We start from the raw sequence: 23390 nt of genomic DNA, 5'->3' as shown, positions 1-23390 counted from the left end.
CAGAATGAATATGATGGATCTGCAAGAGAGTGGAAATGGGGATATCAGGATAGGTTGCTTTCATTCTCTTCAGTTTTCCTTCCTCCTCTACATAGACCCTAATTTGGTCCCTGAAAAAGTGCACTGTTTCAGACTTCATGAAACAGAAATAAGTGGAGCCCATGCTTGCTGGTCTCTCCAGCAATCCAGCAATCCCTGAGTGAGTGTGTTTGTGGTTTGAAATCTTGTTTTTCCTCCCTGGTACCTTTATTTCAATCTCATCACTTAATTGTCCTCTCTAAGCGGGTTGTTAATGGATCTGCTTAGGTTACAGGGTGGTTTTAAATTCGGTCACATTCACTCACACATATAAAGTCAATTGTTTGTTTTCCAAAGGTTTAAAACGAACCCCAGTAACTCAGGCATCCCAGGTTGCTGGCTTCTGCATGGCGACTTGTTAAAAGAGAGCTGAACAGTTGCAGAGAATAAAGATATTGACCTGCCGGACATCACCTTAGTGGAATTGCTAGCAACTTCACTCAGTAACCCCTGCCCAAATGGCAGTCACCATGGGGTTTGTGAAGGAGAATGCCAGCTCTGCTTCCACCAACTTCCTTTCCATGTTTAGTCCCCAAGAAGACCAAGCTTCTCCCTTTTCATTCAACTCCAGTTACAGTGATTATGATATGCCCCTGGATGAAGATGAAGATGTGACCAATTCTCGGACTTTCTTTGCTGCCAAGATTGTCATTGGTGTGGCGCTGGTGGGCATCATGCTCATCTGTGGCATTGGCAACTTCATCTTCATTGCTGCCCTGGCCCGCTACAAAAAGCTGCGCAACCTCACCAATGTGCTCATCGCCAACTTGGCCATCTCTGACTTCTTGGTGGCCATTGTCTGCTGCCCCTTTGAGATGGATTACTATGTGGTGCGCCAGCTCTCCTGGAAGCATGGCCACATCCTGTGTGCCTCCATCAACTACCTGCGTACTGTTTCCCTCTATGTCTCTACAAATGCCCTGCTGGCCATTGCCATTGACAGGTGAGTGAGGGGAACTGGAATTCATCTTTCCTTACTGAGTTTGTGGAGTGAGGAGAGACAGCTATATCCCCCATATGTGGAACTCAAGCTTTCCCACTTACTGAATAGTAAGAAGAATTTTTATTTTATAGATGTGATCAGTCAGGTGGTAGCAGAACTCATTTTTGTTCTACAGTTTGTCCTTTTTGATCCCTCTTATGTAGTTTCAAGCCTAGATGTTGTTCAAAGTCCAGAGGTTGGCAGGTAAAGAAAAGTTTAAGTTATAATAAATTAGGAGTGGCATCAAGGTATTTGCTACTAAAGTATAGCCCTGCCTTCACCCTCCAGCATTAGCTGATTTTAAAATCAAGTTGAGAAGTTTGTTTTGAAAAGGAAAGGAGGTGGCAAAGGAATCTAAACTTACCTACTCTTGTGGTAATTTCACTATTCTTGTGTTATTTTATTAATTCGTATGCAACAAAAGACCAGTTTTTAGTGATGGCCAATAAAACCAATTAAGAGTAGCTTAAGCAAGCCTTTCATTTGTTCCACATAATCTTTTCATTTAGTTTGTCATTCATACTAATGGTCAGGTAGGTTTTTTTTGATGGGGGGGAGGGACACAATCTATGAGTTCTGCCTGAAACTACACTCTCAGTTTGCACTCTACGTAGCTTTGTTGCTGGATAGTGTCAAATAAGACCTTGTTGTACTGGGATCTTACAGCTGCTTCAATAGACTTCATTCATGGTTTTAGGTCTCTGGTGAATTTCAGACCTTCTCCCTGTCAGGGCATTCCCAAGACAAAGTCCCTGGGGAGGAGTACAAAAGAGAGACTACCTGGAAAAAGTATGATCCCCAAGGACCAAGCTTTAAAGTCATTGAGCAGTGAAGCCTTATCTTTCCTGGGAAAAATATTAGGGATCTGGTACTTAAAATGTCTGGGATCTGTCACCCGAAAAGGTATTCAAAGGTATGGACCCTGTGGGGAGGGTCCTCCACATGAGTCAGAGAGCTGCATAGTATTATGTCTCAGAGACCCCTGATGAACCTACAGAAGGGGATGTCAAGGTTCAGTCAAGTGGAATTCTTCAGATTAAGAAAGAGCTCTAGCGACTCCATTCATGGCCATTTTTAAAAGTAAAAACTGCTTGGCAAGGTCTCTCTTAGCATAAGAACATAGCAGAGTATATGAGAATCATCTCCTAAAAGGCCAATCCAGAGAGACATTTTTGCCTGTGCATGCTTCCACCACTGGCAATAGCAGCCTGAGCACCTGCCTGCTGTGTGGTAGATTCTGTCCCCTGCATAAGATTCATTCTACTATGTGGGAACTTGTTAAGGGACTAGCAGATTAGTAGGAAGGAAGTCAGAATGAATGAATGCAGGTTCAGGGAAGGGTGCTTTGGGACAATCAAGAGGTGAGATGTAAATATTGCCCTTAGTATATAAAAATGTATATATGCCTATATATGTTAATCATATATCTGACATACATGTATATGTCAGACTGTAGTCTGATGTAATCTGATGTATCAGATTTTACTGAAGGCTTCAGACTTGAATTTATTTTCATGCCAAATTCAACTTGCCTGAAACTCTACAAGCATTCTCTTTCAGCATGGATATATATGATGCAGCTTGGATAAACTAGGAAAGCTTACCTGGGGTGGGCTTTGCACCATGAGACTGCCACTGTTTAGAGTGGGCCTGTGACTAGATGCCTGTGTCTAACTGAAGTAGAGTAAGGAAAAGCAGAGCTTCCTGCATGGGTTAATTAATGCCAGGGATATGAGCTGATGCTCCATTGTACTAATTTTCCTCAACTGGACATTGTGATCTTTGCTTCAAACTTGTATTAATTTTTGTGTGTTTTTGCCATCTGTGGTTCAGAATCTCATTGATTTTGATCTGGCTTTGTGAGTCCAGCATTTGATTGGTGATTTTCAAGTTAGATTTGTTTAGCTTAGAGTAACTCATTCGTATCTTGATCCTTCAAATACACCTAAAAAAAAAAAAAACCCTTTGAATAAAACCTTTGTTTTGTTAAAAAAAAAACCTTTATTTTACTTGAATGATATTTTTGTAGGAACCATATGGACAATTATTATGCCTGGGCATAAACCACAATTGTACCACATATTTGCTGTAGGGTGTCATGTTAGTAATTTGATCACTATGCCTCGGGTTTCTGTACATAAAATAGCAATAATAAAAAGAAACCCTGACATGACATATGGAATTGTTTAAAAGTGGGAATACACAAAATGATAAGATCATTTAAAAATGAATTTGAATTTGAATTACAAATTGACACATAAATTCATGATTGAATTTCAGATGTATCATGTTCTAACACCAATTCCTTCACCAATCCTACCCTTCTACAACGTCCCCAGTTTCTATCTCCCTCAATTTCTATCTCTCCCAGCCTGTCTCCGAGGCAGATCCTTTTCACCTCCACCATTGTCCCAGTGTTCCAGTCCCTAATTTACCTCCCAAGGCCCCCACCCCTACTAAAGACCAGTTCTCCTGCTCTTAGTTTTTGTCGACTTTGGGCATTTGATATTCCTCTATGAAGTTTCTTTACCTCACATATTAGAGAGATTTGATCATTCTTAATTAATCCTTAGAGGAACAATCAAAATATCTCTGACAAACTATTAATCATTTTTGATAGGTGAACATTTTGTATTAATTGACTTGATTGTTTACATGATATGATTTAAAAATAATTATGGGGCAGGGAAATGATACATAGATTTGACTCTAGTACACACACACAAACATGCACACACACACACACATTTTCCCAAGAATTGCTGGGTAAGGACCTGGGGATCTTTGAGCACTGTCAAAGTGACCCTGGTGGCCTTCATCCCACTAGGCCCAGCAGCACCTTCTCAATGGGCCCTTACATTGTTCTGCTAGTCTGGTTAGTGGAGAATCACCCGAAGTCTCCCCTGGGCCTCCTGAGAACCACTTTGGAACTCCTTTCCCTCATTCCTGAAAAATAACGTCATACAAGATTCTTAAGACATACAGATCTTAAGAATTACAATCTGTTTTCCTGTTTCTATTATTGGCCCTATGATACTACCTGGCATTTAAACCAGTAAGTCCTCCCTTTCTTGGCCATGGTCTCCTTCTTTCCAGGATTCTGTGTTTGCAGATCCTATTCACTGCATCTTCCTGTGTATACAAGGCTGGACTCTCATGGTCCACAATTGGTGTGGGGAATAGGAGTGGAATCACACCCCTGTAGTTTTGCTACTTTACACATGCTTGCCGGGGAATTCACTCACTCATTTGTGGTGTTCATGCACATTCCAATCACAGATCTCATGGTGGGGGTCACTGTGGTGCTCACACACATATTCTGGTAGCTCACACCCCTGGCTGCAAAGCTACCACAACTTTTCCTTTTAGTTGTGGTGCTCCTGGAGGAATAAGTGGGTGTCTGTGGTGTTGTTACAACTCATGGTTTTAGTGATTAGTTAAGCAAGAACTAACTAACTTAACTAACTTGTCAAAGATGGCAGGGGTCAAAGATATCAGAGCCATTGGGCTTCATCAACAGGCCTGCTAACATCATGCACAATGGCACCAGGGATAAAACTTGGAGCCTTATGCTTAGAAGTCAGGAGCTTTAACCACCAACTTATCTTCCATCTACCCACATACATACATTATATTATATATAATATGATTATAATTATATGTTTTCAGGCCACACCTAGTGATGCTCATAGGTTACTCCTGACTTTGAGCTCAGAAATCGCTTCTGGCTTGGGGAACCACATGGGACACCAAGGGATTGAACTGAGGTCCATCCTAGGTTAGCACGTATAAGGCAAATGCCCTACTACTTGCGCCACCACTCTGGCTCTCACATAATATATTTTTATAGGACAAGTGTTTGTCTCTTTAATGTTTCAGAAACTATTCCAAGCACTGGTAATAAGACAATAAATATAGGGTGGGGGTGAGTGCCTTACCCTCAAGGAATCTAGGGATAGTTAGAACATTCAGGCAAATATAAGAAAGATAAAGTGGAGCTGTAAGAAATACTTTGAACAACAACAACAAAAAGCAGTCACACAAAAACGCATAAAGTAGAAAAAGTCAGAAATGTGTTTCTAAGAAGACATTTGAACAAGACTTTGGGTGTTATAGGGGTAAAGAGAAAGAACTGCCCTTAGGAATATCTGTGCAAACAAAACAAAACAAAACAAAACAAAACAAAACAAAAAAGGTATTATAGGGGGCTGGCGAGGTGGCGCTAGAGGTAAGGTGTCTGCCTTGCAAGCCCTAGCCAAGGAAGGGCAGCGGTTCGATTCCCCTGGTGTCCCATATGGTTTCCCCAAGCCAAGGGCAAGCGCTTAGCCAGGAGTAACCCTGAGCATCAAATGGGTGTGGCCCGAAAAACCAAAAAAAAAAAAAAAAAAGTATTATAGGGGCTGGAGTGGTAGTGCAGTATTACTGCACTAATAGGGTGCTTGCCTTCCACGCAGCTGACCGAGCATGGACCTCGGTTCTATCCCTGGCATCCCTTATGATTTCCCAAGCCAGGAGCGATTTCTGAGTGCATAGCCATGAGTGACCCCTGTGCGTCACCGGGTGTGGCCCAAAAACCAAAAAAAAAAAAAAAAAGCATTATAGACAAATGAAAATACAACAAGAAGTGCCATGGACTTGAGACAGGAACAAACCTGAGTGTTGCAAGGAGAGGAAGGTCTCAGTGACCTCTGAGGGAAGAAAGTAAAACAGCATCCAAAAGAATCTACCATATGTGTCTCCCTCTCTCAAAATTCAATTCCTCATACTATCTGCATCATCTACAAAGGAAGACTCAATCCTTGGGTGTACTCTTCCTATCTTTCATTACTGGGCTCCATATTGCCTGCCAATCCATGTTCAGTAAAATAAACATAGCTGACCTATTTTCTGAAAAAAAAAATTGCAATAGTTTTGAAGCCCATCACCATGAATTAAACATTTTTATTCACTCAGTCCATTCTCCATGAGGGTGACATTTTGTTAAATTCCCAGGTGCTGAGTAGACTGCAAATAATTTACTCGTAAGGAAAGGTTATAAAAGGTTATGAAAGAAGATATAATGTCTACTTGTGGGGAATTTATCATCTAGAGTGTGTTGAGATAGAAATAAAAATATTTACAAAACTCAGAAAATTTTGTAAAGTTTTGAAAGAAAGGGTATGTTTTATCTTATTTATTTATGAGGAAGGGGTTGGAACATACCCAGCAGTACTTAGGGCTTACCTCTGGCTCTCTACTCAGGGGTTACTCCTGGAAAGAGTACACTTTAAATAAAATTTAGGGAAGAGTAAAAGTGTTTTAGAGGTCCAGCATTTATTTTTGGTTTCGGGGCTACACCTGGAGACTCTCAGGAGTTACTCCTGGATATGCACTCAGAAAGCACTCCTGACTTGGGGGGCCATATGGGATGCTGGGGGATCGAAACACAGTTTGTCCTAGGTCAACGCATGCAAGGCAAATGCCCTACCGCTTGCTTGCACCATGCTCCAGCCGAAGAGGTCCAGCTTTAAGAAAGAATTTTAATAGGCTTCAACAAATGATGCTCAACAAATGTCAGAGAAGAGTTTTATTTTTTTTATTTAAACAATTTTATTACATACATGATTGTGTTTGGGTTTCAGTCATGTAAAGAACACCACCCATCACCAGTGCAACATTCCCATCACCAATGTCCCAAATCTCCTTCCTCCCCACCCAACCCCCGCCTGTACTCTAGACAGGCTTTCTATTTCCCTCATACATTCTCATTATAAGGATAGTTCAAAACGTAGTTATTTCTCTAACTAAACTCATCCCTGTTTGTGGTGAGCTTCATGAGGTGAGCTGTAACTTCCAGCTCTTTTCTCTTTTGTGTCTGAAAATTATTATTGCAAGAATGTCTTTCATTTTTCTTAAAACTCATAGATGAGTGAGACCATTCTGCATCTTAGAGAAGAGTTTCTAAGAGAGTCATAAAAGCTAAGAGGTAAGTTTGCCAGTTTGTTGTTGCTCCTGGAACATGTTAAAGATCAACTGAGTGTTCAGAGGTGGACTAAACTAATCCCACTCTATCTAATAGTTGAAGGTAGAAGAGAGTCCTGTCTCAAGTTCTTAGCATTTGTATTTCCATTTGCCTAGAATCTGTTATTATATTTTGTTTTAAACAGTTTTTTTTTTAATTTTGTTTCAAACCCTTCAAACAATACTTAATGGAGTTGACTTCCTGACTTGTGGTAGGTGCAGAATGGAGAGAAAGAAACAGCTGGAATATAATCAGAATAAAAGAATGAATTTACTCTTTGAATCAAAATCCCAAGACAGATGACCTCAAAGGGATTGGTTTCAAAGTAAATAGAATTGATCTGGCATTCCTACAGGCTCCTGTCACATTGTTCTGAATGCTTACTAGGATAGGCTGTAGACACGTGCAGATGTGTTTATTTCCAGTGTTGGTTAGCCATTCCTTTCCACTTCATTTCCCATATTGCTCCTTCTTAAATGTCTACCCACGGCCAGACATAAAAAGTCTTCCAGGAAAGCAGAACTCTCGGCCTAAGTATATGCATTCTCTCTGGGAAGGAGGCTTTCATACCGCACAAATGACTCACAGTCCCCCAAAAGTGCTCTTTCTTTTTTTTTTTTTATTTAAACAACTTTATTACACACATGATTGTGTTTGGGTTTCAGTCATGTAAAGAACACCACCCATCAGCAGTGTAACATTCCCATCACCAATGTCCCAAATTTCCCTCCTCCCCACTCAACCCCTGTCTGTACTCTAAACAGGCTTTCTATTTTCCTCGTAATTCTCATTATTAGGATATTTCAAATCATAGTTATTTCTCTAACTAAACTAATCCCTGTTTGTGGTGATCTTCATGAGGTGAGCTGTAACTTCCAGCTCTTTTCTCTTTTGTGTCTGAAAATTATTATTGCAAGGATGTCTTTCATTTTTCTTAAAACCCATAGATGAGTGAGACCATTCTGCGTTTCTCTCTCTCTCTCTGACTTATTTCACTCAGCATAATAGATTCCATGTACATCCATGTATAGGAAAATTTCATGACTTCATCTATCCTGACAGCTGCGTAATATTCCATTGTGTATATGTACCACAGTTTCTTTAGCCATTCATCTGTTGAAGGGTATCTTGGCTGTTTCCAGAGATTGCTATGGTAAATAGTGCTGCAATGAATATAGATGTAAGGAAGGGGTGTTTGTATTGTATTTTTGTGTTCCTAGGGTATATTCCTAGGAGTGGTATAGCTGGGTCATATGGGAGCTTGATTTTCAGTTTTGGAGGAATCTCCGTATCACTTTCCATAAAGGTTGAACTAGACGGCATTCCCACCAGCGGTGGATAAGAGTTCCTTTCTCTCCACATCCCCGCCAACACTGCTTGTTCTCATTCTTTGTGATGTGTGCCAATCTCTGTGGTGTGAGGTGGTACCTCATAGTTGTTTTGATTTGCATCTCCCTGATGATTAGTGATGTGGAGCATTTTTTCATGTGTCTTTTGGCCATTTGTATTTCTTCTTTGTCAAAGTGTCTGTCCATTTCTTCTCCCCATTTTTTGATGGGATTAGATTTTTTTTCTTGTAAAGTTCTGTCAGTGCCTTGTATATTTTGGAGATTAGCCCCTTATCTGATGGGTATTGGGTGAATAGTTTCTCCCACTCAGTGGGGAGCTCTTGTATCCTGGGCGCTATTTCTTTTGAGGTGCAGAAGCTTCTCAGTTTAATATATTCCCATCTGTTAATCTCTGCTTTCACTTGCTTGGAGAGTGCAATTTCCTCCTTGAAGATGCCTTTAGTCTCAATGTCCTGGAGTGTTTTACCTCCCTGTTGTTCTATATATCTTCTGGTTTCGGGTCTGATATCTAGGTCTTTCACCTATTTGGATTTAACCTTCATACATAATGTTAGCTGGGGGTCTAAGTTCAATTTTTTGCAAGTGGCTAGCCAGTTGTGCCAACACCACTTGTTGAAGAGGCTTTCTTTGCTCCATTTAGGATTTCTTGCTCCTTTATCAAAAATTAGGTGATCATATGTCTGGGGAACATTCTCTGAGTATTCAAGCCTATTCCACTGATCTGAAGGACTGTCTTTATTCCAATACCATGCTGTTTTGATAACTATTGCTTTGTAGTAAAGTTCAAAGTTGGGGAAAGTAATTCCTCCCATATTCTTTTTCCCAATGATTGCTTCAGCTATTCTAGGGTGTTTATTGTTCCAAATGAATTTGAAAAGTGCCTGATCCACTTCTTTGAAGAATGTCATGGGTATCTTTAGAGGGATAGCATTAAATCTGTATAATGCCTTGGGGAGTATTGCCATTTTGATGATGTTAATCCTGCCAATCCATGAGCAGGGTATGTGCTTCCATTTCCGTGTGTCCTCTCTTATTTCTTGGAGCAGAGTTTTATAGTTTTCTTTGTATAAGTCCTTCACAACTTTAGTCAAGTTGATTCCAAGATATTTGAGTTTGTGTGGCACTATTGTGAATGGGATTGTTTTCTTAATGTCTATGTTGGGGAAAGTAATTCCTCCCATATTCTTTTTCCCAATGATTGCTTCAGCTATTCTAGGGTGTTTATTGTTCCAAATGAATTTGAAAAGTGCCTGATCCACTTCTTTGAAGAATGTCATGGGTATCTTTAGAGGGATAGCATTAAATCTGTATAATGCCTTGGGGAGTATTGCCATTTTGATGATGTTAATCCTGCCAATCCATGAGCAGGGTATGTGCTTCCATTTCCGTGTGTCCTCTCTTATTTCTTGGAGCAGAGTTTTATAGTTTTCTTTGTATAAGTCCTTCACAACTTTAGTCAAGTTGATTCCAAGATATTTGAGTTTGTGTGGCACTATTGTGAATGGGATTGTTTTCTTAATGTCTATGTCTTCCTTATTAGTGGTGTATAGAAAGGCCATTGATTTTTGTGTGTTAATTTTGTAGCCTGCCACCTTGCTATATGAGTCTATTGTATCTAGAAGCATTTTCATAGAGACTTTAGGGTTTTCTAGGTAGAGTATCATGTCATCTGCAAACAGCGAGAGCTTGATTTCTTCCTTTCCTATTTGGATTCCCTTGATATCTTTTTCTTGCCTAATCGCTATAGAAAGTTCTTCCAGTGCTATGTTGAATAAAAGTAGTGAGAGAGGACAGCCTTGTCTTGTGGGAGAATTTAGAGGAAAGGCTTTCAGTTTTTCTTCATTGAGGACAATATTTGCCTCTGGCTTGTGGTAGATGGCCTTAACTATATTTAGAAAGGTTCCTTCCATTCCCATCATGCTGAGAGTTTTGATCAAGATTCGGTGTTGGACCTTATCAATTGCTTTCTCTGCATCTATTGATATGATCGTGTGATTTCTATTTTTCTTGTTGTTGATATTGTGTATGATGTTGATAGATTTACGGATGTTAAACCAGCCTTGCATTCCTGGGATGAAACCTACTTGATCATCGTGGATGATCTTCTTAATGAGGCATTGAATCCTATTTGCCAGGATTTTGTTGAGGATCCTTGCGTCTGTATTCATCAGCGATATTGTTCTGTAATTTTCTTTTTTGGCAGCATCTCTGTCTGATTTAGGTATCAAGGTGATGTTGGCTTCATAAAAGCTATTTGGAAGTGTTCCTGTTTTTTTGATTTCATGAAAGAGTCTTGTCAGCATTGGTAGAAGTTCCTCTTGAAAGGTTTGAAAGAATTCATTAGTAAATCCATCTGGGCCTGGACTTTTGTTTTTGGGCAGACATGTCTTAATTTCCTCAATAGTGATGGGTGTCTTTAGATATGCTGCATCCTCTTCCTTCAACCTTGGAAGATTATAAGAGTCCAAAAATTTATCCATTTCTTCCAGGTTTTCATTTTTAGTGGCATAGAGTTTCTCAAAGTAGTTTCTGATTACCCTTTGGATCTCTACCATATCAGTAGTGATCTCTCCTTTTTTATTCCTAATATGAGTTATCAAGTTTTTCTCTGTCTTTGTTAATTTTGCCAGTGGTTTATTAATCTTGTTTATTTTTTCTAAGAACCAACTTCTGCTTTTGTTGATCTTTTGAAATATTTTTTGGGTTTCCACTTCATTGATTTCTGCTCTCAGCTTTGTCATTTCCTTCTGTCTCGCTATTTTTGGGTCCTTTTGTTGAGTACTTTCTAATTCTATGAGCTGTATCATTAAGCTATTCAGGTATGCCACTTCTTTCCTGATGTGTGCTTGCAAAGCTATAAATTTTCCTTTCAGTACCGCTTTTGCTGTGTCCATAGGTTCTGATAGTTTGTGTCTCCATTGTCATTTGTTTCTAGAAAGGTTTTGATTTCCTCTTTGATTTCATCTCGGACCCACTGGTTATTCAGTATTAGGCTGTTTAACTTCCAGGTATTAAATTTTTCTTCTGTGTCCCTTTGTAGTTCACATATAATTTCAGGACCTTGTGATCAGCGAAGGTAGCCTGCAAAATTTCTATCCTCTTGATATTACGAGGTATGTTTTATGTGCTAGCATGTAGTCTATCCTGGAGAATGTCCCATGTACATTAGAGGCCTCTTTCTTCCATTTCTCTTTTCAGGTCTAGTATATTCTTGTTGGGTTTCAGTCTGGTTTACCTGTCAAGTGTTGACAATGCCGTGTTGAGGTCTCCCACAATTATTGTGTTGCTGTTGATATTATTTTTCAGATTTGTTAACAATTTTATTAAATATTTTGCTGGCCTCTCATTCGGTGCATATATGTTTAGGAGAGTGATTTCTTCCTGCTGTATGTATCCCTTGATTAATACAAAATGTCCATCTTTGTCCCTTACAACTTTCCTAAGTATAAAGTTTGCCTCATCTGATATTAGTATCGCCACTTCAGCTTTTTTATGGGTGTTGTTTGCTTGGATGATTTTCTTACAGCCTTTTATTTTGAGTCTATGTTTGTTCTGACTATTCAGGTGCTTTTCTTGTAGGCATTGAGTTTTTTGATCCATCTGTGTCTCTTAACTGGGGCATTTAGTCCATTGACATTGAGAGAAAGAATTGTTCTGGGAGTTAGTGCCATCTTTATATCGAAGTTTGGTGTGTCTGATGGTCAGTCTTGTCTTAAAGTAGGCCGTTCAGTTTTTCTTTTAAGAATGGTTTTGAGTCGGTAACGTTTCTGAGCTCTTGTTTGTCTGTGAAACCATGTATTGTTCCTTCAAACCTGAAAGTGAGTTTTGCTGGGTGCAGTATTCTAGGCGAAGCATTTATTTCATTGAGTTTTGTCACTATGTCCCACCACTGCCTTCTGGCCTTGAGTGTTTCCAGTGACAGGTCTGCAGTAAATATCAAGGATGTTCCCTTGAATGTAATTTCTCTTTTCTTTTTTTTTTTTTTTTTTTTTAATTTTTTTTTTATTTAAACACCTTGATTACATACATGATTGTGTTTGGGTTTCAGTCATAAAAGGAACACCACCCATCACCAGTGCAACATTCCCATCACCCAAGTCCCAAATCACCCTCCTCCCCACCCAACCCCCGCCTGTACCCTAAACAGGCTCTACATTTCCCTCATACATTCTCAATATTAGGACAGTTCAAAATGTAGTTATTTCTCTAACTAAACTCATCACTCTTTGTGGTGAGCTTCCTGAGGTGAGCTGGAACTTCCAGCTCTTTTCTCTTTTGTGTCTGAAAATTATTATTACAAGGGTGTCTTTCATTTTTCTTAAAACCCATAGATGAGTGAGACCATTCTGCGTTTTTCTCTCTCTCTCTGACTTATTTCACTCAGCATAATAGATTCCATGTACATCCATGTATAGGAAAATTTCATGACTTCATCTCTCCTGACAGCTGCATAATATTCCATTGTGTATATGTACCACAGTTTCTTTAGCCATTCATCTGTTGAAGGGCATCTTGGTTGTTTCCAGAGTCTTGCTATGGTAAATAGAGCTGCAATGAATATAGGTGTAAGGAAGGGGTTTTTGTATTGTATTTTTGTGTTCCTAGGGTATATTCCTAGGAGTGGTATAGCTGGATCGTATGGGAGCTCGATTTCCAGTTTTTGGAGGAATCTCCATATCACTTTCCATAAAGGTTGAACTAGACAGCATTCCCACCAGCAGTGGATAAGAGTTCCTTTCTCTCCACATCCCCGCCAACACTGTTTATTCTCATTCTTTGTGATGTGTGCCATTCTCTGGGGTGTGAGGTGGTATCTCATCGTTGTTTTGATTTGCATCTCCCTGATGATTAGTGATGTGGAACATTTTTTCATGTGTCTTTTGGCCATGCGTATTTCTTCTTTGTCAAAGTGTCTGTTCATTTCTTCTCCCCATTTTTTGATGGGGTTAGATGTTTTTTTCTTGTAAAGTTCTGTCAGTGCCTTGTATATTTTGGAGATTAGCCCCTTATCTGATGGGTATTGGGTGAATAGTTTCTCCCACTCAGTGGGTGGCTCTTGTATCCTGGGCACTATTTCCTTTGAGGTGCAGAAGCTTCTCAGCTTAATATATTCCCATCTGTTAATCTCTGCTTTCACTTGCTTGGAGAGTGCAGTTTCCTCCTTGAAGATGCCTGTAATGTCCTGTAGTGTTTTGCCTATGTGCTGTTCTATATATCTTATGGTTTTGGGGCTGATATCAAGGTCTTTAATCCATTTGGATTTTACCTTTGTACATGATGTTAGCTGGGGGTCTAAGTTTAATTTTTTGCAAGTGGCTATCCAGTTGTGCCAACACCACTTGTTGAAGAGGCTTTCCCTGCTCCATTTAGGATTTCCTGCTCCTTTATCAAAAATTAGATGGTTGTACGTCTGGGGAACATTTTCTGAGTATTCAAGCCTATTCCACTGATCTGAGGACCTATCCTTATTCCAATACCATGCTGTTTTGATAACTGTTGCTTTGTAGTACAGTTTAAAGTTGGGAAAAGTAATTCCTCCCATATTCTTTTTCCCAATGATTGCTTTAGCTATTCGAGGGTGTTTATTGTTCCAAATGAATTTCAAAAGTGTCTGATCCACTTCTTTGAAGAATGTCATGGGTATCTTTAGAGGGATGGCATTAAATCTGTATAATGCCTTGGGGAGTATTGACATTTTGATGATGTTAATCCTGCCAATCCATGAGCAGGGTATGTGTTTCCATTTCCGTGTGTCCTCTCTTATTTCTTGGAGCAGAGTTTTATAGTTTTCTTTGTATAGGTCCTTCACATATTTAGTCAAGTTGATTCCAAGATATTTGAGTTTGTGTGGTACTATTGTGAATGGGGTTGTTTTCTTAATGTCCATTTCTTCTTTATTACTGTTGGTGTATAGAAAGGCCATTGATTTTTGTGTGTTAATTTTGTAGCCTGCCACCTTGCTATATGAGTCTATTGTTTCTAGAAGCTTTTTGATAGAGTCTTTAGGGTTTTCTAAGTAGAGTATCATGTCATCTGCAAACAGTGAGAGCTTGACTTCTTCCTTTCCTATCTGGATTCCCTTGATATCCTTTTCTTGCCTAATCGCTATAGCAAGTACTTCCAGTGCTATGTTGAATAGGAGTGGTGAGAGAGGACAGCCTTGTCTTGTGCCAGAATTTAGAGGGAAGGCTTTCAGTTTTTCTCCATTGAGGATAATATTTGCCACTGGCTTGTGGTAGATGGCCTTCACTATATTGAGAAAGGTTCCCTCCATTCCCATCTTGCTGAGAGTTTTGATCAAGAATGGGTGTTGGACCTTATCAAATGCTTTCTCTGCATCTATTGATATGATCATGTGGTTTTTATTTTTCTTGTTATTGATGTTGTGTATTATGTTGATAGATTTACGGATGTTAAACCAGCCTTGCATTCCTGGGATGAAACCTACTTGATCGTAGTGGATGATCTTCTTAATGAGGCATTGAATCCTATTTGCCAGGATTTTGTTGAGGATCTTTGCATCTGCATTCATCAGTGATATTGGTCTGTAATTTTCTTTTTTGGTAGCGTCTCTGTCTGGTTTAGGTATCAAGGTGATGTTGGCTTCATAAAAGCTATTTGGAAGTGTTTCTGTTTGTTCAATTTCATGAAAGAGTCTTGCCAAGATTGGCAGTAGTTCCTCTTGGAAAGTTTGATAGAATTCATTAGTGAATCCATCTGGACCTGGGCTTTTGTTTTTCGGCAGACATTTGATTACTGTTTTAATTTCATCAATGGTGATGGGGGTGTTTAGATATGCTACATCCTCTTCCTTCAACCGTGGAAGATTATAAGAGTCCAAGAATTTATCCATTTCTTCCAGGTTCTCATTTTTAGTGGCGTAGAGTTTTTCAAAGTAGTTTCTGATTACCCTTTGAATCTCTGTCATATCAGTAGTGATCTCTCCTTTTTCATTCCTGATACGAGTTATCAAGTTTCTCTCTCTCTCTTTCTTTGTTAGGTTTGCCAGTGGTCTATCAATCTTGTTTATTTTTTCAAAGAACCAACTTCTGCTTTCGTTGATCTTTCGGATTGTTTTTTGAGTTTCCACTTCGTTGATTTCTGCTCTCAGCTTTGTTATTTCCTTCTGTCTTCCTGTTCTTGGGTCCTTTTGTTGAGCATTTTCTAGTTCTATTAGCTGTGTCATTAAGCTACTCAGGTAAGCTCCTTCTTCCTTCCTGATGTGTGCTTGCAAAGCTATAAATTTTCCTCTCAGTACTGCTTTTGCTGTGTCCCATAAGTTCTGAGAGTTTGTGTCTTTATTGTCATTTGTTTCCAGGAACCTTTTTATTTCCTCCTTGATTTCATCTCGGACCCACTGGTTATTGAGCATGAGGCTGTTTAACTTCCAGGTGTTAAAGTGTTTCTTCTGAGTCCCTTTGGAGTTCACAAATAATTTCAGAGCCTTGTGGTCAGCGAAGGTAGTCTGCAAAATTTCTATCCTCTTGATCTTATGGAGGTATGTTTTATGTGCCAGCATGTAGTCTATCCTGGAGAATGTCCCATGTACATTGGAGAAGAATGTGTATCCAGGTTTCTGGGGATGGAGTGTCCTATATATATCCACTAGGCCTCTTTCTTCCATTTCTCTCCTCAGGTCTAGTATATTCTTGTTGGGTTTCAGTCTGGTTGACCTGTCCAGTGTTGACAAAGCCGTGTTTAGGTCCCCCACAATTATTGTGTTGTTGTTGATATTATTTTTCAGATTTGTCAGCAGTTGTATTAAATATTTTGCTGGCCCCTCATTCGGTGCATATATGTTTAGGAGAGTGAATTCTTCCTGCTCTACGTACCCCTTGATTAATATAAAATGTCCGTCTTTGTCCCTTACAACCTTCCTGAGTATAAAGTTTGCATTATCTGATATTAGTATGGCCACTCCAGCTTTTTTATGGGTGTTGTTTGCTTGGATAACTTTTCTCCAGCCTTTTATTTTGAGTCTATGTTTGTTCTGACTATTCAGGTGCGTTTCTTGTAGGCAGCAGAAGGTTGGATTGAGTTTTTTGATCCATTTAGCCACTCTGTGTCTCTTAACTGGTGCATTTAGTCCATTGACGTTGAGAGAAGGAATTGTCCTGGGATTTAACGCCATCTTTATTTCAAAATTTGGTGTGTCTTTTGGGTAGTCTTGTCTTAGATTAGGTCTTTCAGTTTTTCTCTTAAGACTGGTTTTGTGTCTGTGAAGTTTCTGAGCTGTTTTTTGTCTGTGAAACCATGTATTCTTCCATCAAACCGGAAAGTGAGTTTTGCTGGGTATAGTATTCTGGGTGAAGCATTCATTTCATTCAGTCTTGTCACAATATCCCACCACTGCTTTCTGGCATTGAGCGTTTCTGGTGACAGGTCTGCTGTAAATCTCAGGGAAGCTTGCTTGAACATGATTTCCCCTTTTGATCTTGCTGTTTTCAGAATTCTGTCTCTATCTGTGGGATTTGTCATTGTGACTAGGATGTGTCTTGGGGTGGTTTTTCTGGGGTCTCTTTTGGTTGGTACTCTTCGGGCATGCAGGATTTGATCACATATATTCTTTAGCTCTGGAAGTTTCTCTTTAATGATGTTCTTGACCATTGATTCTTCCTGGAAATTTTCTTCCTGGGTCTCTGGGACTCCAATGATTCTTAAGTTGTTTCTGTTGATCTTATCATAGACTTCTATTTTCGTCTGTTCCCATTCTTTGACTAATTTTTCTATTGTCTGCTCATTTGCTTTAAGTTTTTTGTCCAATCTCTCCTGCTGTATGGAATTGTTATGTATCTCATCTTCCACAGCACCAAGTCTATTCTCAGCTTCTGATACCCTGTCCCAGAGCTTATCCATTTTGTCATTCACTTCGTTTACTGAGTTTTTCAGGCCTGTTAGTTGACATGTTATTTCAGTTTGGAGTTTTGTCATTTCTGCCTTCATATTTTCTTGGTTCTTATTAGTGTTCTGTTCAACTCGATCCATGGTTTCTTGGAGTCTGTTGAGCACCTTCCATATTGCTAGTCTAAAGTCCTTATCTGAGAGGTTGATTAGTTGTTCAGTCATTATCTGGTCCTCAGAATTGTCATTTTCATTCTCTATGTCTGATGCTGGCCTGCGCTGTTTCCCCATTGTCACATTTGTATTGTGGGTTTTTCTACGTGTTGTAGTGGTATTCATTGTCTATATGATGTAGGCAGCACACTCCTCTGGCTCCTCCCTTTCTGGATGGGCTGACTTGCCTCTAAGGGAGGGGAGTCCTCCGTGGATGAAGCCTCACACTGGGTCAAATCTTAGGCCCGAGCATGCAACAGAGAAGACAGTCCAGAGAGAAATGTTTGCTTCTGTGATATAGCGCCGTTCTTAGTGTGATTTTTCCTTCTTGTTGCAATGGAGTTCTTTCCTTAGAAAGAGTGCAGGGCCGCGTAGTGAAGCGGAGCGGCCGTGCTCCTCTGAGCCTCTTTTTGCCCCACTCGCAAGAGTTTCACGCAAGAGGACAGTAGACAGACATAGACAGGTCACACTCACAGTCTTTCACAGCTGAGCCCCACTGGGCCGGTGTACTTTCGCGGATTTTCCCCGCCTGGTGTCACACACAGGGAGCCCGTAATTTCTCTTTTCGATCTTGCTGCTTTCAGAATTCTGTCTCTATCTGTGGGATTTGTCATTGTGACTAGTATATGTCTTGGGGTGTTTTTTCTGGGGTCTCTTTTAGTTGGTACTCTTCTGGCATGCAGGATTTGATCGCATGTATTCATTAGCTCTGGTAGTTTCTCTTTACTGATGATCTTGACCGTTGATTCTTCCTGGAGATTTTCTTCCTGGGTCTCTGAGACTCCAATGAGTCTTAAGTTGTTTCTGTTGAGCTTATCATAGACTTCTATTTTCATCTGTTTCCATTCTTTGAGTAATTTTTTCATTGTTTGATCATTTGCTTTAAGGCTTTTTTTTCCAATTTCTTCTGCTATATGGAATTGTTATTCATCTCATCTTCCAGTGTACTAATTCTGTCCTCAGCTGCTGTTAACCCGTGGGAAAGCTCAACCATGTTTTTCATCTACTGAGTTTTTCAGACCTGTTATTTGACCTGAAATTTCAGTTTGGAGTTTTCTCATTTCTATCTTCATATTCTCTTGATTCTTATTAGTGTTCTCTTCTAAACTTTCTTTGAGTTCTTTGAACATCTTCCATATTGCGACTCTATACTCCTTATCTGAGAGACTGACTAGTTGGTTGGTCATGTTCAAGTCATCAGAGTTGTCATCGTCATTCTCTATATCTGGTGCTGGCCTGTGTTGTTTCCCCATTGTCACACTTGTATTGTGGGGTTTTCTACATGTTGTGGTTGTATTCATTGGCTAAATGATGTGCACAGCCGGGAAGCAAAGCGGAGCGGCCGTGCTCCTCTGGCTCCATCCTTTCTGGGCTTGTAAACTCACTTCCAGGGAAGGCTCCAGGGAAGGCTAGCCACCCACAGATGAGCCTCATACAGGATGAAATCAGGCCGAAAATGGAGCACAGCACAGAAGACAGGCAGATAGGGGTGCTGGCATCTGAGTTCCAGCAGAGTTCAGTGACTTCCCTTTTCTGGGCATGTAAGCTCGCCTCCAGGGAAGGCTCCAGAGAAGTCGAACCGTCTGCAGATGAGCCACACACAGGATGAAATCAAGCCAAAAAAGGAGCACAGCACAGAAGGCAGGCAAAAGACAGAGGTGATGGCATCTGAGTTCCAGCAGAGTTCAGCGGCTTCCCCTTTCTGGGCTTGTAAAGTCAGCCATTTCTTACTCACTCATTGCTTGTTGGGTAGCTTCAAAATGCAGTTTTTGGGGGTTCGCTTCCCAGGGCTCTGAGGAGAGCTTCAAGGATTCAGAAAAGACAGAAAAGCACAGGACAGGGCTATCTTCAGGTCCTCAGTTCCCTCAGAAGAAGCACAGCAGGGCAGAGACTCTGCAGGTAGAGCAATCAGCACTCCACCTGGCATTCCCCACAGTCAGCCATTTCTTACTCCGTTTTCAAAAGTGCTCTTTCTTTACTCTCCTGGATCACTGCAGTAATAGCAGTGTGCTCTTTGTCTTTTTCTTTTTGCTTTGCAAAGAATAAAAACAATATCTTCAATGGTGCTTTGTGGTTAAAAATAAAAGTGCATATATATTTTCAAATGACCTTCTTATCAGCCATGTGAAATTAGGTTAAAAGTTTCTATTGTGGGCCCGGAGAGATAGCACAGCGGCGTTTGCCTTGCAAGCATGTGATCCAGGACCAAAGGTGGTTGGTTCGAATCCCGGTGTCCCATATGGTCCCCCGTGCCTGCCAGGAGCTATTTCTGAGTAGACAGCCAGGAGTAACTCCTGAGCAATGCCGGGTGTGGCCCAAAAACCAAAAAAAAAAAAAAAGTTTCTATTGTATATGACCTGAAAAAGTCACTCATTTTTTAAATTAACAGCATTTTTTCTACCAAGAAATTTAAAGGAACCATTATAAGCTTTTCCTACACCTCTGCATGCAGAGCAATTTTTAAAATAAAAACAACCAAACCTGGCCTGTGAGAGAGCAAGAAAGTAAGGCATTTGCCTTCCATGCAGAAGGATGGTGGTTCAAATCCCGGCATCCCATATGGTCTCCCGTGCCTACCAGGGCGATTTCTGAGTGTAGAGCCAGGTAGTAACCCCTGAGTACTGCTGGGTGTGGTCCAAAACCCAAAATCAAAAAAAAAAAAAAAACCTACCAAACCAATACATTTTTTTTATTGTGACTGAAGTGCATCACACAGAATTATTTACGATACATAGTGACAATGAATGAAGGGCATTCCCACCACCAATGTTGTCCTCCCTCCACTCCTGTTCCCAGCATGTCTACCTCCTTTACCCCCCTGAATACTAGTGTAACTGGTCTCCACTTTACAGCTTTTTGTAGATTAGGTGTCTATTCTGTCATTGACTTTGGGTTTGGTGTTCCAGTCTGGTCATTTTTTTATTCGCCCTACATGTTCATATGACTGGTCCTGGTATCATCATTTTCCACCCTCAATTTATGAGGCTGAATGATTCAAGTTATGCTATTCTGTTGGAGATAAAAAGGTTAAGGACAAGAGAAGAAAAATTTGGTATCAACTACTAAAAAAAAAATCACCAAATAATATCCACAAGAATGAAAGAGGAAGAAAAAAGTGGAAGAAAAGGAGAAGGAAAATAATACCAAAAACAACCAAAACAAAACAAAACAAGAAAAAGCAATGCTGGATTGGCAGGGTTTGGTGTTCCTAACTTTTTTTTCTTTTCTTTTTTTTTTTTTTTGCATAGGACCATTAAGTATTGGGGAAGGAAGGAAATTCCTGTGGCCTAAGAGATTCAGGGTTTCTCCACTCTTGAAGCATATTGTCATGGGAACAAACACTTGCTCCATACATACTCATTGCCATATCCCAGGGATTTTTTTTGTGGTGTCAGGAAACTTTCCTCTCAGTTGTGGATGAGAACATCAGGCCACTGTAGCTAGCAATCTTGGTATTTGCACAGGTTCTAGGACAATGCCTAGGACAGGGTCTTTACGGTTTTAGTGGTTCTGTTCCATCAGTGTTGGTGTGTTCAGTTTTCTGTATCATGTGCTCCATATTTTTGCTTGTTCCCTAAGCCAAAGTGTAGGAAATTATCAAACCAATACATTTTATAGAAAATATGCACAGTGATGTTTGAGAGGCTGGGGCTCAAAATCAGCTGTGAGGTATATGCTTAAACACTTTGGCTATTTTCTCAGACAAAAGAGTGTATTACTTATTTTAATAGACAATGAAGATGAAGCCTTAATGGCAAATTCTCTGAATAAATCTTTGAATTATCAGGCCCTTTTAGCTTGAAACTGTAGGGAAATTTGGCTGAATGGTACTGAAAACATGAATAATCTGGGAATAGTGCCAGGGTTATGGGAGACGTTATTTCTATGTTCAAAAATAATTACCATTGATTCAGTATATATCATGTTTAAATCGTGCTTGGAGTTGTATAAATTAGCACATTTGATCCTTAAAACCAAAACCTTTTGCAGATAAGAAAAAAATTTCAGTGAGAATAAGATTTGTCTGAAGTTGCACAGTTGGCAAGGAGTGGAGCTGGACTTGGCTTTCTAAGACAACCTCTCTGGGAAGTTCCCCTACTATTGTGGGTTTTTTTTCTCCACATGTACCATTTGGTGGCTCCTCCATATTGTTAAAATAACATCATCATTTGGAGTTTCCTTGTCACAGTAATTGATTCCATTGTGTTCTTTTCCTAGATACCTTGCCATTGTCCACCCACTGAGACCTCGGATGAAATATCAAACAGCCACTGGCCTGATCGCCTTGGTGTGGATGGTGTCAATACTGATCGCCATCCCTCCAGCCTACTTCACAACAGAAACAGTTCTCATCATTGTCAAGGACCAGGAGAAGATCTTCTGTGGTCAAATCTGGCCAGTTGACCAGCAGATCTACTACAAGTCCTACTTTCTCTTCATATTTGGCATTGAGTTTTTGGGCCCAGTGGTTACCATGACACTGTGCTATGCCAGGATCTCTCAGGAACTCTGGTTCAAGGCAGTCCCTGGTTTCCAGACTGAGCAGATCCGGAAGCGCCTTCGCTGTCGCCGAAAGACAGTCCTGGTACTCATGTGCATCCTGATGGCATATGTAATATGCTGGGCTCCCTTCTATGGTTTCACCATCGTTCGTGACTTTTTCCCCACCGTGTTCGTGAAGGAGAAGCACTTCCTTACAGCTTTCTACATCGTAGAGTGCATCGCTATGAGCAACAGCATGATCAACACTTTATGCTTTGTCACAGTCAAGAATAACACCATCAAGTATTTCAAGAAGATTGTGCTGCTTCACTGGCAATCTTCTTACAAGGGCAGTAAATCCAGTGCAGATCTTGATCTCAAAACCACCGGGGCACCTGCCACTGAAGAGGTGGATTGCATCAAATTGAAATAACTCAAGAAAACCTTTCAAAGTTTAATTAGAGACAGTACTTTTGTGACAGTGATCATTGTGTTTACACACACTTGGAACTCTTGGTGTTTTTTGTTTGTTTTCTTTTTGGGCCACACATGTGATGCCCAGATGTTACCCCTAGCCATGAGTTCAAAAATCGCTCCTGGCTTGGGGGATCATATGGGATGCCCGGGATTGAACTGAGGTCTCTCCTGGGTCAGCCACATGGGCTGCATGCAAGGCAAATGCTATACTGCTGCACTACAGCTCTGGCCCAACTCTTGGTTTATTGAGAGGGCTATGGACAACTATGTGACTTGTGTGTTCAGAGAGTATGATTATATTCCATAATGAATGATAGCATTTATTACATGTTTATTTTGCATAAAGAGTAGGCACTGGTGAAAACTATTTGTACTGATAAACTTTTCTGAAAAGATATAGGGGAATTTTTGGTACTAAACAAGACTAAACATCTAAGATTTTAGCATCATGTCTTCATGGTGAGGTCCTGGGAAATTTCAACTGCTCATCAATGTCTTGTAGCACATGTCTAGGATTGTTCTTAGGCTGGATTTTGCTCTTAACATTCATAAGGGTGGGAAGAAAAAGTAAAAATGTATTAACAGCTTTCTCATCTTACTGTCTCTCCACCCACCCACCCACCCACACTTATGAAACTCTTTTTATTTCTGATCCCTAGTCTTCTAATTCTCAATTTGATGATGTGTATGTACTTGCATGTACATGGAGACCCAGTATGCATGGCCAATGTCTGCCCAAACCCATTATTGCTAAACTCAATATTGTAGCACAGCTACCACTTGGGCCTTAAGCTGTGCTCATGTGTGTTGATGCTCATCATTAGAAAAGTGAGCTTGCAGAAGAAGCCACACACTCTAGGATTGGACAGAGAATTATGAGGCCCAGGATAAACTCAACAAGTGAAGATGGAAATTTCTGATTCCAGATGGAGATGTTTTCTTGACTCCATGAATTTCTTATCCCATA

The 23390-nt window shown here is 40.2% G+C and overlaps 1 protein-coding gene across 1 annotated transcript; it reads left to right on the top strand.

Annotated features, from left to right (window-relative positions):
• Positions 1–453: 453 nt before the first annotated feature.
• PROKR1 (prokineticin receptor 1) lies at positions 454–22379 on the top strand. The gene is made up of 2 exons (XM_049785067.1): positions 454–1021; positions 21683–22379. The coding sequence occupies exons 1-2, from the start codon at positions 537–539 to the stop codon at positions 22377–22379; spliced, it is 1182 nt and encodes a 393-aa protein (XP_049641024.1). The 5' UTR covers positions 454–536.
• Positions 22380–23390: the final 1011 nt, after the last annotated feature.

The sequence above is a fragment of the Suncus etruscus genome, chromosome 12 (genome assembly GCF_024139225.1).
Source record: "Suncus etruscus isolate mSunEtr1 chromosome 12, mSunEtr1.pri.cur, whole genome shotgun sequence".
Lineage (NCBI taxonomy): Eukaryota > Metazoa > Chordata > Mammalia > Eulipotyphla > Soricidae > Suncus > Suncus etruscus.
This window is presented reverse-complemented; position numbering and strand designations above follow the sequence as displayed.